At 40.5% G+C, this 13,532-nt stretch overlaps 1 protein-coding gene across 3 annotated transcripts in view; it reads left to right on the top strand.

Annotated features, from left to right (window-relative positions):
• Window positions 1-2,577, top strand: part of IPO11 (importin 11) — a 210,335-nt gene extending 207,758 nt beyond the window's left edge. For all 3 annotated transcript variants that reach the window (XM_032849849.1, XM_032849832.1, XM_032849839.1), the window contains one exon: window positions 1,210-2,577. In XM_032849849.1, coding sequence (XP_032705740.1) covers window positions 1,210-1,374 — 165 coding nt within the window. In that variant the 3' untranslated portion in view covers window positions 1,375-2,577. The remainder of the gene's footprint in view (window positions 1-1,209) is intronic.
• Window positions 2,578-13,532: the final 10,955 nt, after the last annotated feature.

Below are 13,532 nucleotides of genomic sequence, written 5' to 3'. Positions count from 1 at the left end.
TAAATAGTAATACCAGTGTTATAAACAGTGTCACTATCTGAAAACTCTCATACCTTTTAAATTTGCACTCACCATAGAAAAAGCAACTTGATAAAACGTATCAGGAATCATAAAATTGCCTGTGTCCTTTAGTAATCCTTCAAAAGTAGAGCTAGGTATGAGGAAATAATCTGAAATGTAGAGAACAGCACTTGTGATAGATTATTTGGTAGTATTAGAATTGTATTGATACCATGATTATTTCAACATGCCTTCAACAAAAAATTATGACATAAATACAGAATTCTTTTTTTTTTTAAGATTTTATTTATTTATTTGACAGAGAGAGATCACAAGTAGGCAGAGAGGCAGGCAGAGAGAGAGAGAGGAGGAAGAAGGCTCCCTGCTGAGCAGAGAGCCCGACGTAGGGCTCGATCCTAGGACCCTGAGATCATGACCTGAGCCGAAGGCAGAGGCTTTAACCCACTGAGCCACCCAGGCGCCCCTTAGAGACAGAATTCTTAAAATGTGTTGGAGTGGAGTCTTTGGGTGATAGTATAAATTTAAAGACACACACATGGCGTATCTGTATGTATGCCGCACACACAGAAAAGACAAAGGAGGCCACGGTGTTTTCTGTTGTGATCCTTGTCATTAGCAAGTGGAATGATTTCCAGATATCCCAGAGGGAGAGGAGTACATGTTTGTTTTGGTTTTGTTTTTGTTTTTTGGTTTTTTTTTTTTTTGAAATCTGTTTTTCTTTATTCTTTTTCTTTCTCTTTTTCTCTTAACCAGAAGCATATATATGAGTGTCAGTAGCACAGCAGTGCAGGAGAGGGCAGGGTTTCCTCCATCCATCCTGAGGGCCACCCCAAGCTACCCCAGGAGCTCCTGGTCTGCCTGCGAGGAAGCCCGGACCGTTGTGTTTAAGTGCTCTGCGGCATGTTCTGTCTATCAGGTTTTGATTCTTTACATGGATGAACCCTGAGGTGTTGCAAAATTGGGCTCGTCATATAACTTGGGCTCAGAGGCCCTAGGGAACTGAGGCTAGACGGACTGAATGAACTCTCTGGCAGACTTCTCTGCAGTGGGACTCTTTGAGACTCTCTTGTAAGCAGGGAGGCAGAAGCAGTTGTGTTGCTGCAGAGGTGATGACCAAGCTTTGCATTTGCAGAGAGAAGGGACGTGTTCTGCCTCTCTAACGTGCTGTGGCTCCTCTCTGTCTTGCAGCTGGCCCTGAAGGACCCAGTCCACACAGTGTCGTTGCAGCAGTTTATCTACGAGAAGCTTAAGGCACAGCAAGAGCTCCTGGGAGAGCAAGGCTTCCAGTCCCTCATGGAGACGGTGGACACAGAGATCGTCACCCAGCTGCAGGAGTTTTTGCAGGGTTTCTGAGAGCACATAGCTCAGCCTGCCGTCTGTGTGTGAGAGCCTGCTGAGGCGATGACAAAATCCCTTGTATATTACAAAGAAGTGAAGACCGTGCATTTTTACCACAAAATTGAATAAATGTAAATCCCGCACAACTAAAATCACAAACCTATTCCTCAAAAGAATTTAATTTTATATTTCAGAGGGGCCCTGTGTTTACTAGATATAGATTTGATGACACTAGCTGCTTACTTTTCTGTTAAGAAAGGAAACTGTGTGCTGACCTTTTAATCATGTGCTCTTAACACTTGAGAAGATGAAGGTTAACGTCCGCAATGTTGTTCTGCAACCAGAATTAGTATTAATTTGGCTGCTTTATCCCTTTTTTAAGCTAATGAAACTGCAAGTTTGAAAGATGACAAAGCTGCTCAGATGATGCAATTAAAGAAATTTGTGCACCAGCCAAAAATATATAAATAGTGACAAATATATATTACTGAGGTTATCTTGCAAGGGAGTTGTTTTCATCTGACATAGAAAATGTGTTTTATCAAATGCTTTTATTTTCATTTTACTAATTTGATACAAAAAATTAGTAAAGGGATTTTTTTTCTCATTTCATTTTCAGTAATTACATTTAGTCTTTAAATGCCTATTGTAAGGCCTGCTTCGGAAGGGAACCTGTGGTACTGCGGTGTTGGGTGGGAGACCTCTGGTCGTGATTTGGCCCTGGCTCCTTTATTACTCCTGAAGGTCAGGACCTCTGTGAGCCCCCAGAAGCCCTGGGCAGCCTGCAGACCTTCCTGTGTTGTGACGCAGCGGTGACTGGCCGCACTTACCGATCCCAGGCTCCTCACCATGGGGGCACGTCGGGGCCGCAGGATTATGGGTGCACCTCTCAGGACCCAGCAGCAATTCCCAGAGTACCAACACTTCACGTGACACGTCTTCCTTCCTTATTCTTCCAACATGCAGTACCAAAAAGGGAAAGAAGAGAAAATAAAGCCTTACTTTGTTTTACTTGCCATTTATTGTAAAGAACCTTTAAAGGAAATACTCAAAAGCAAGGTTGGAAAATGTCTGATCTTTCTATAGAAAGTTCGGTACAGTATGTGACTGCAGGAAACCCACTGCCCCTTTGTAAGCTGTGGAACCCAGAATGTATGGAAATACTTGGTGTTTTCAGCAAGAGAGAAAATATGGTCCAAATTAAATTTTCCAAAGATACCTTTGATTTGTCTGATTATTTTTCCCCCCTCAGGAAAAACGAATTTGTAAAAATTGCCCCATGGACTTGAAAGAGATGTTTTCTTTCACACTGCGGGTGTTGGCTCTCCCCTGGTAGGTGATGGTGACGTATGTAGCAAACCCTAATTATTATTATTTTAGTTTCTCTTTTCATTTAAAGACTTAAAACTTCTTTAATATGATACTTCTTAATCATTTTTAAGACAGATCTAAAAAGAAAAATTTCTTTTTGTTGATGCAGTTATTTTCATTTAGGGCACTATTCCCAGTGTTAACAGAAACTCTCAAATGTGCTCCAGTTTTTCAGTTACAGTAGAATAACTCATCTTTCCAGTTCCTGACAGATTTTGTTATATGTTATAGAAAATATTACTAAAATAGCTACGTTGCAGAAACAGTAAAAAACTTACCTCAGGGAAAGAGTTTGGTTCATTTTTTTATACTGAAATGTTTAAAATAAGCTTTAAGTAGGAACATTACATTACTTAAGTAAGGGACATTAAGTAGGAAATGTTTAACATAGCTTAGGGGAAAAAAATCATGTGTCTTGATATTTTAAGTGCATAATTAGGCATAAAATACGAGTATTGATTTATAGAATTCTGTTCATTTGCGCAGCCTTATAGCGAACACATTAAGTTTTGGACAAATGAGTTAACTCATCCAGGCCTCTGGTTGAACTGTAGCTCTTGATACAAGGTAATAATCATTTCTATTCCATAAATATAGCTTCTTTTCTCTTTATCTTATGTTCCAGAGACTTCTTCATTCCTCTAACGAAGGCCCATGTGGCCAACAATAACATTTCAAAGTTTTTATTATAAGTGGTTCCTTGTCCATCTATCTCCTACCAGTCATTTTAGAGAAACCACATCATTGCATGTTAAACAGTCAAGTTTAGTATTCCCTTGAGAAATCTTCACCTTAGATGTTTATTTTACCTATTTCTTTATTCAGCGCATAATTTATTAAAGTTTCTGTTCTGTGCCATGGTGCTATGCTAAATTCTAGAGTTAGAACAGGGTACTTATACCTTATGAAATTTTATAATTCAGTGGGAACACATACTTGCCAACATGTTAAAAAGTAGTGGTTCTAATGGAAATGTACATTCTGGAGCAACAGGAGTGCAGGGAAGAGAATGTATAATTTGATATGTATTTAAAAACTACCCTGAAACAGCGTAGTTTGGCAGAGTTATGTAGAAGTTAGTGGCATTATGCTGGAACTGGGATGCTCTGATTTCAGACTCAGACTCCTTGAAATTACTCTGACATGGGGTATCATCTGTGAGATCCTGGAAATGTTAAGAGCTCGACAGCCTCACAACTAATCCCTCGTTCCACGAATTAAAACATCAGTCTCACCCATTAAGGGTAGTGGTCTTCTGCCCTGCTTCTTCAAACCTTATAAATCCCACATGAATAGAAACTTAAAAGTTGTTGGAGAAGTGATAAAAGGAAGACAAGAGGTACATATGCAAAAAAAATACTTTCTTCCCTCAACTTATAAAAATGTCGTAGTCTACATTGAGAGAATAGCGTAATGACCAACAGCTTGATCTTTATCTGGCTTCACCAAACTGTTTAAATTTTAATACATTCTCCATACACACACACACACACACAAACACACACACACACATCTATATTTGTGTGTGTATATATGTATGTATATATACATACATATATATAATTTTGCTGAATCAAATGAAAGTAACTTAGTCCAGCATACCTCTAAGAATGGCATTTCTCTATGTATCTACTAATATGTTAGAAGGTTCATGACATAAGAGAAATAGTTCATACTCCCAATTTTCCCCAGTGCCCCCAAAGATGTCATTTATATGCTGCCCATCAGTTTTATGATCCAGAATCCACTGAATGTATATTCACTGCATTTGGCTGTCCAATTTTTAAATCTAGAATAGTCCTTTTTACATGTTACTGGCTTTTTTGGAAGAATCTCAAACAGTTATCTAGTGGAATGTCATTTATGGTCCAGGGTTCTGATTATTTGCTCATAATCTGGTGTGGCTAACACTGGTTGGCAATGAGACTACTGGTAATGTGGTATGCCTGCCGTGGCATTGCGTCTGGGGCACGTGATATCTGCTTGTCTCTCTGGTCATACTGTAATGGTTAAGGTGCTGCTAGCCAGTCCTCTCCTTTATAAGGGTAAGTTTTTAAAGAGATCCTTACAGTCCCAGAAGTTTTCGGTGGTAGTTTTGTTTCTTTTGTTCTGTTTTATTTTTACCCTAGAATTCTTAACCCCTACTAGCTTGCCTTTTCATTCACAAAAAGTTCTACAGTTGTATTTTAACCTAGAAGGGTCTTGTGGCTGAGCTACAGAAAAGGTACACTGAACCTGGTGTGGGTTTCATCAACCTTTTCAAGTTCTGAAAATCCTTTATTGCCTTGACACACCTCTTAACCAACATCTATTTCTTTCCCATTTTTTCCCCTCTTTCTTTCCTCAGTCCCCCACTCCATCATGTTTTTGAGAGGTATGTAGATCTTAGTAAACACTAGTATAACCTGAACTCACACACCACTAAAAATGAAGAAACAAAGGGAGGTGCTGTCTTCGTTCTCATTTGGGTTTTAAGCTGTTGGCCAAAATATCATGTATTTATTTATTTGTTTTTATTATTTGCATTTATTTATCTTTAAAGTGCTTTATCACATTTGGGTTGGACTTAAAAGGCAGAAACACGCCAGACTTTAGAGAATTTTCATTTCGTGCACTTTAGGAAAAGAAGCAGTACATTACCAGCTGGCAAAATTGGGAGAGAAAAGGAAATAATCATTTCCTGAAATGTGCAGCTTTGATCTTGGTACCTCCATAGGACTGTGATGTCTGAAACAGTTTAAAGTCACCCTTTTCTCCTCAAGAAGAAGTGCATTCTGTACCAGTCAAATCCAAATTAGATAGAACCTGATGTCCTGTAAAGTGTTATACAGACGAATCCATCTAGCCGTGGAAGCTCAAACTTTTTCCACAGCCCCTGCTCTTGTCTGAGTAGAGCTTTAGAGCCCATGTGTGAATACCCCAATACCCTGGAAAAGGCTATCGCTACTAGTCTGAATATCTTCATTTTTAGTTCTGGGCAGTTGAATTCCTGGCCTGAGGGACTCCGTATGGCCTGAAGCATTTGGATAAAATTCAAAACTGAGAGGCATTGATCACATTTTCTCTTGAATTCTTTCTTACTCTAACAAGTAGAGTCTCCAATTAGCCAAAGATCTTAACAAGTGAGATTTGCTTCTTGTTCCAGCTAACGCCTTCATCCAATTCATTTGGGCCACTGGAATTTATTTAGTCAAGTGCGCTGCGAAGAGCTGTCTAATCCTGGAAGGAATGTATCGATGTCCGGTCATCCAGCCCTTTCTTCCTTAAAAATGAAGTATTGATTTTCATGCCGCTCTAATTTCCCAGTAGGGCAGAAATGGAATGGAAGTAACTGCTACAACAGGTATGAGTCCAGTGAGGCTTAGCACATTTCTATCTGTCTGGGACTGGGCACATGGTTTTAAATTTGGAAATTGGCCTTGTGACTACAAGTCTGCCAGTTGGGCATTTTTATTGCCAGGGCTTAGGGCAGGAAAGGCTGGAGATGAGACTGGGAGTAGACCTTCAAGTGAGCTTTTCAATATTTCTCAATAGCTTTAACCTGAAGCAAGATCAGTATCTCATTTCAGAAGGGGCAGGTCATTTTCTCAGCGCTCTCTAGGCTAGCCCCAGAGTGACCCCCGCCCTTTAACGAACTGCAATTTAAGCAGAAGAGCAAAACGTTTTGATTGACAAGTAAGTTGTAGCTCATAACCATGTACACCGACCTCAGGAATGTACTGACAGCCAGCCAGGGAAGGAAAGTCTATGCATAGATCTGGAGGTAATCACTATGAGCTCTACCTAGGAAAGGGAGGCAGCTTGGTTTATTTCCTTTTTGGATTGAAAGGCACGTATCTTGTCCTGTTTCTGGCAATGAAATCAATACCGTGAAATGGCCTTTTCCTTTCAGCCTGGTGTGTTCTCTACTCAGCACGATGCACTGAGAAATGGAGAACCAGGTGAGCAATATTTTAAGTTTCCTGTCTGATAAGTCTAGTAATTCTAACATATAATCACCAATATGTTGTTACCTTGTAGATGAATTAAGAATTTAAAAACTCAAAGATTTGTTTTTACCTTCATTTGTTTCTGCTCCAGCCCCTATCCTTTTTTCATGTAGATCCAAATTTGTGACCTATATAATATTCCTTTTAACATTTTTTGCTTTGCTGACTAGTCAGTCAAAATGTCTTCAGGTGGTAAATTCCCTCAGTTTTTGCTTGTCTGAGAAAGTATCCTCAAATTTTGAAAGATATCTTGCTGCATATAGAATTCTAAGTTGGTAGGTTTTTTTCTTTCAGTGCTTTAAATATTTCACTTCATTGTCTTGCTTTCATGGTTTCTGAAGAGAATCTCACTTTTTTTTAATTCTTTAAAATTTTAAATTTCATTTAAATTAAATTAACATATAACGTATCATTAGTTTCAGAGGTAAAGGTCAGTGATTCAGTGATTCATCAGTCTTATATAATATCTAGTGTCATTACATCACATGCCTTCCTTATGTCTATCACCAAGTTACCCCATCCCTCCAACCCCAACAACCTTCAGTTTATTTCCTATGATTAAGAGTCTCCTATGGTTTGTCTCTCTCTCTGGTTTCATCTTGTTTTATTTTTCCTTCTCTTTCCCTATGATCCTCTGTTTTGTTTCTTAAATTCCACATATGAGTGAGATCATATAATAATTGTCTTTCTCTGATTGACTTATTTCATTTAGCATGATACCCTCTAGTTCCATCCATGTCAATGCAAATGACAAGATTTCTTTTCTTTTTTCTTTCTTTCTTTATTATTATTTTTTTTTTTTTGGTTAACTGAATAGTATTCCAGCGTGTATGTATATACCACATCTTTATCTATTCATCTATCCATGGACTTCTGGGCTCTTTTCATAGTTTGGCTATTGTGGACATTGCTGCTATAAACATTGTGGTGCACGTGCCCCTTTGGATCACTACATTTGTATTTTTACTACTGGTAAATACCCAGTAGTGCAATTGCTGGGTCGTAGGGTAGCTCTGTTTTCATCTTTTTTGAGGAACCTCCATACTGTTTTCCAGAGGCTGCACCAGCTTGCATTCTCACCAACCCTGTAAGAGGGTTCCCCTTTCTCCACAACCTCACCAACATCTGTTGTTTCCTGACTTGTAAATTTTAGCCATTCTTACTGGTGTGAGGTGGTATCTCACTGAGGTTTTGATCTATATTTCTCTGATGCCGATTGATGTGGAACACTTTTTTTTATGTGTCTGTAGGCCATATATATGTCTTCTTTGGAGACATGACTGTTCATGTCTTCTGCCCATTTCTTGATTGGATTATTTGTTCTTGGATGTTGAGTTTGGTAAGTTCTTTATAGATCTTGGATACTAGGGCTTTATCTGATATGTCATTTGCGAATATCTTCTCCCATTCTGTCAGCTGTCTTTTGGTTTTGTCAACTATTTCCTTTGCTGTGCAAAAGCTTTTTATCTTAATGAAGTCCCAGTAGTTCATTTTTGCTTGTTTCCCTTCCCCTTAGAAATGTGTCTAGCAAAAAGATGCTGTGGCTGAATTCACAGAGGTTGCTTCCTGTGTCCCTCTCTAGGATTTTGATGGATTCCTGTCTCACATTTAGGTCTCTCATCCATTTCGAGTCTATTTTTGTGTGTGGTATAAGGAAATGGTCCAGTTTTGTTCTTCTGCATGTGGCTGTCCAATTTTCCCAACACCATTTGTTGAAGAGACTGTCTTTTTTCTGTTGGACATTCTTTCCTGCTTTGTCAAAGATTAGTTGACCATAGAGTCGAGGGTCTGTTTCTGGGTTCTTTATTCTGTTCCATGGATCTGTTTGTCTGTTTTTGTGCCAGTACCATACTGTCCTGATGATGACAGCTTTGTAATAGAGCTTTGTAATAGTGTAAAGTCCACTGTTATTCTTATCCTTATTTCTCTCTATATAGAGATTCCTCTATAGGTAAAATGGTTTTCCCTGCCTCCTCCTGACTTCTTTCAAGATAATTTCTCTTTGTCTTTGTTTTTTTTGGAGGTTGAACATGATATGCCTGGCTATCTTTTTTGTTTTATATCTGTTCAGTGTTTTAATTTCTAGCATTTACTTTTGATTCTTTCTTAGAATTCTCATTGCTCTGCTTACATTACCTGTTTTTTGTCTAATTTTTCCTTTAGAGCCCTCATATTAATGATAGTCACTTTAATTTCCTTATCTGATAATTCTATATCATTTATGAGTCTCATTTTGATACTTTATTGAGATCTTCTCTTATTTATCTTATCACAGAACTTTATCTGTTTTGTTTGCTTTTTAACATGCCTTGTTATTTTTTATTGAAACCTGGATATACTGTATGGGGTAATAGAAACTGGGAAAGGGGGCATCTGGGTGGTTCAGTCGGTTAAGCATCTGCCTTTGACTCAGGTCATGATCCTAGAGTCCTGGGATTGAGCCCTGCATCCAGCTCCCTGCTCTGTGGGGAGTCTACTTCTCCCTCTCCCTCTGCCTGCTGCTTCACTTACGTGTGTTCTTTTTCTCTCTCTCTGTCAAATAAATAAATAAAGTCTTTAAAAAAAGTGGGGGGGACTGAGATAAATAATTATCCAGTGTGAGCTTTATGTTAATCTAGCTAAGAGTTAGGCCGTGATTGATGTTTGGTGTAGCTCTTGGTATTCTCAAATTTTGGGGTTCTTGTTTTGTTTCCTTTCTTTGAACTTCCCTAAGTACTACTACAAACAGAAAGCCTGTATCTTACAGCTCTTTCAAAAATCTGCTATCACACTGGAGCCCTGTTGGTGTAGTTCTAAAGTGTGTGGAGAAGAGAGTGTTCTCTAATCTTATGATTAAACCTCTATGCTCTTAGTGAGCTTGAGTTTCTAGTCTATGACCCTTCACATGTGTTTCTTCTTGCATAGCTTCCTGTCATGAAAGCACATTACGAAGGTGTACACACAAGGTGTGTCTTTCCACAATGTCAGCTTTATTCAATCATAAAGCAAAGTTAATCAGTTATAAAGCAAGTTCAGGATCTCAAACTCAGTGACAATTCACCATGTGATTAATCTTGGCTTTGTGGCAGCACGAAGAAGGGAGCCCATGGGAGGGCTCGTGTGGCCAGAGTAGGGATGAGCAGGGGAGGCATCATGCCGATCTGCCTCCCATAGAGTCTTGTTGGCCAAAGTCAGTTTCTGTCGTTCTTCCAGGAACAGTCTGAACCAGGGAGAGTGAAAGGGGGACAAGAACAGGTTTGCATTTTAAAGTCAGGATCCTGAATGCAGTCAGAAGACAATGTGTAGGGGATGGGGACCGTGGGATAGGGGTGGGGTGGGAAGTCACTTGTCATTGGAGGCCCTGCAGAAACTATAGCAAGTCTAGGACGAAGGTGAAGGTGTCTTGGGTTAAAGTGGTATTGAAATAAATTTCTAGGCCCAGGGTGGAGCTGCTTCAGCCCGGGGTGCTGTGCTCCCTGCCTTCTGCCCTGTTTTGCAGTTCTCTAGACTTGGGAATGGAGACTGCCCACATCATGAACATGAATGCTCCATGTTACATAAGCTTTGTATCATCTAGCTTGTCTTCTTTAACCATTTTTAACAGTGGTGGTGGTCAAAATAGAAGTGAGTAATCAGAGAAATATTTAAGAGATGCTATGGGGTAGGAACTGATGAACTCAGAGTGAGACGAAGCTCTGTGGTGTGTCACTCTCGCCAGCGACCTGGTACAGTTCAGCTGCAGCCACGCAGGTGAGTTTTGGCAGATGCTGTTGCTGAAAGAGGCTGCACAGAGTTTGGGGCTACTGATGGGCAGTGGATTCTAAGATGTGGAAAAAGGAAGTGCAGATAGGGAAAGGCCAACAAGAGGTGAAGAGGGACTCAGTAGTCTGAAGATCTACAAGAGTGGTGGCTGGAGTGGTTGATGAGCAGCTTGGAAAGACTGGCAGGTGGAGGCAGTGAGAGACAGACACTGAGGACACCACCTCTGGAAGAGGAGTGCTCCCAGGGATGACAAGGGTCATTGTGAGACTGGGAAAGAGAGTTCTTCTTGATGGTATTAGTCATTCCTTTCCTCCTTCGCTCTGCAGGAGGTCACAACCCAGAGGAAAGGGTTTTTTGTTTTTGTTTTCATTTTACAAAAGGAAGGAATAATAGTCTGTAGAAATATTTCTGTACAGCACCCAGCACAGTGCTTGTCGAATAGTACGTGCTCTACATATAAGCTGACTCAGCTGCTGAGCTGTCTTCTAGGTCCGGGCTCTACAAAGCTATTGCAGAACTTCTTCCTGAAGCCAGGCTTAGAAATGCCTGTCAACTTTATAATGACTAGTATTCTGGCAAGATTTCTGTGGTGTGGCTTAGATAGCATCCTGTAATCAAAATCATTCTCTGGGACACATCTCTAGTGTTTAAGCCTTCTTCTGACCATTATTGGATGTGTATTCATCGACCTTTTCCAAAACACATCCATTCTGTAAAATGAGAAAAAGAAGTTGTAGTATCCTGAGAGATGCTGTTGATCAGTTTGCCAAGGGTGTCATCGCAAAGCCCCCAAAATTGAGGGGCTTCAAACAATAGAAATTTATTCTCTCACAGTTCTGGAGACTGGGAACCCAAAATTGAGGTATTGGCAGGGAGGGTTTCCTTCTGAACCTGTAGGGGGAGTCCTTCCTTTTCTCACCTACCTTTGGTGTTGGCGCACTGTTTGTTGTTCCTTGTCTTGTGGATCTGTCACTCCAGTCTCTGCTTCTGTTGCCAAGGGGACACCTTATGTGCCTCCTTCCTCGTATGAGGAAACCAGTCATCTTAACTAATTATATCTGCAATGATCCCATTTTCAAATAGGGCCATATTCTGAGGTACTAGGGGTTAGAGCTTCAGTTCTCTTTTTTGGCAGGGGTCCATATTTCAACCTGTAGCAGATGGGTTTAAGAGAACTCACATTAAATATTTCTCTGTTCAAGGGTGCTTGGGTGGTTCAGTCGGTTGAGCATTGTGACTCTTGGTTTTGGCTCTGGTCATGATCTCCGGGTCCTGAGATGGAGCCCCTGGGTGCGGCTCTGTGTTCACTGTGGAGTCTGCTTGAGTTCCTCTTCCTCTTCACCCCCACCTCCACTTTCTCTCTCTTTTTCTCTCAAATTAATCAATCAATAAAACCTTAAAAAAAAATTCTCTCTTCACATTGTCCTCGTGATGTGTCTAATATCTAGAAGCCTGCTTTTGTGGATGGAAATGCTGCTCAAAAAAATAAAACCAAGTTCTGAATGTACTCACGAGGTGTGGAATGAGTTTTGGTTCATTGTAAGAGCCAAATCCCTGTTGACAGAAGTGCCGGTCTGCTGTGATGATGAAGTGATCACAGCCCCTTAGTAGTCATCAAGCTTTTGGCAAGAGAGTTCAATGTTCAAGGCTCATTTACTAACCTTGCTTCAGAATGCTTGCTTGGAATTCTAAGTAATTCATTGCCAAGGGATATCCCCTTGGTTTCCATCTTATTTTTCAGTTGGGTTAAATAACGAGAGGGAACCGCTGGTAGATATTTGTGCTTTCTCCCAAGGCACTGCCATTGTGCAGAAGGACTGGGTTTCACTGAGTCTAAGGAGAATGCAAAGTGAACTACAATAAACAAAATCTGCTTCAGCGCTATTTTAGTTAAATTTAAAATGATAATGGTATTCAGGATGCCTACAGCTACAGCAGACTTATGCTCCTCTCTTGATTTGGTCTCCAGAAGACACAACAACATTCAACGTGGCTGCAGTTTTGAGTTGTGTCCTGGGCGGAGTGTGGACTCTGGAATCAGATCTGAGTTAGATTCCAGGTTCTAAATCTTGATTTTCCTAGTATTGTAGGCAGAATAATGGCCCCCAAAAGATGTCTGTGTGCTAATCCCTGGAAACTAAATATGTTCATTTACACAATAGAAGAGATTTTACAGATTTTATGAATGTACAGACCTTGAGATGTGGGAGTGCCATGCATCATTCAGATGGGCCCAGTCTAAATTACATGAGTCCTTAAAAGCAGAGGTGCCTTCCCAGCTATGGCTGGAGATATAGTGAAGGCAAATGGGTCAGAGATGTTGGCTTTGAAGATGGGGTAAGGGACCCTGTAGCAAGGAATGCAGGAAGCCTCTGGAGGCTGCCAAAGGAAGAAAATAGATTCTGCCCGAGAGCCACTCAGAAGGAATGGATTCTGTCATAGAGCCCCTGAGAGCCAGTGCCTTGATTTTAGGACTTATGACTTCTAGAACCAAAAGATAATAAAGTTGTTGTGTTTAAGCCACTAAGTTTGTGGTCTTGTGTGAGGCAACAATAGAAAACCAGTATATTCACTTACTGACGGTATGACTTTCTGAGAATTGGTTTTCTCACCCATAAATAATCATAATAATCCCGATCTTGTGTAGTTCATGTGTAGCTTTGGTGAGATGATGTATTATTGAATCCATTGTTAATCACTTCATGACTTAGTTAGGAGTTTAGTCCTGAGGAGTCTGATGACTCTCTCACGGCTGATCTCCAGTTTGGGCCCAGCTGCCAGCAGGTGAGAGGTTGCATTGTGTTCGGTGGTCTGTGCCTTCTGTTCCCAGGGTGATGTGGGGACCAGGAGCAGCAGCCTCATCTGGGAGCTTCTTAGGATTACGGAATTCAGGTCTCGCTCCAAATCCAGGGAGTCAGAATCTGTATTTTTTAACAACATGTCCAGGTTATTCATATGCGCTTCAAAGTCTGAGGGACACCAGAGTGGTGGTTCTCAAACAACATCGATGCTAACAGAACAGATAGATGCCTGGGCCCAGAATCTGCAGGGGTGAGGTTTCATCATCTTCAT

Source organism: Lontra canadensis, unplaced genomic scaffold (genome assembly GCF_010015895.1).
Source record: "Lontra canadensis isolate GAN:19392208 unplaced genomic scaffold, GSC_riverotter_1.0 scaffold4, whole genome shotgun sequence".
Lineage (NCBI taxonomy): Eukaryota > Metazoa > Chordata > Mammalia > Carnivora > Mustelidae > Lontra > Lontra canadensis.
This window is presented reverse-complemented; position numbering and strand designations above follow the sequence as displayed.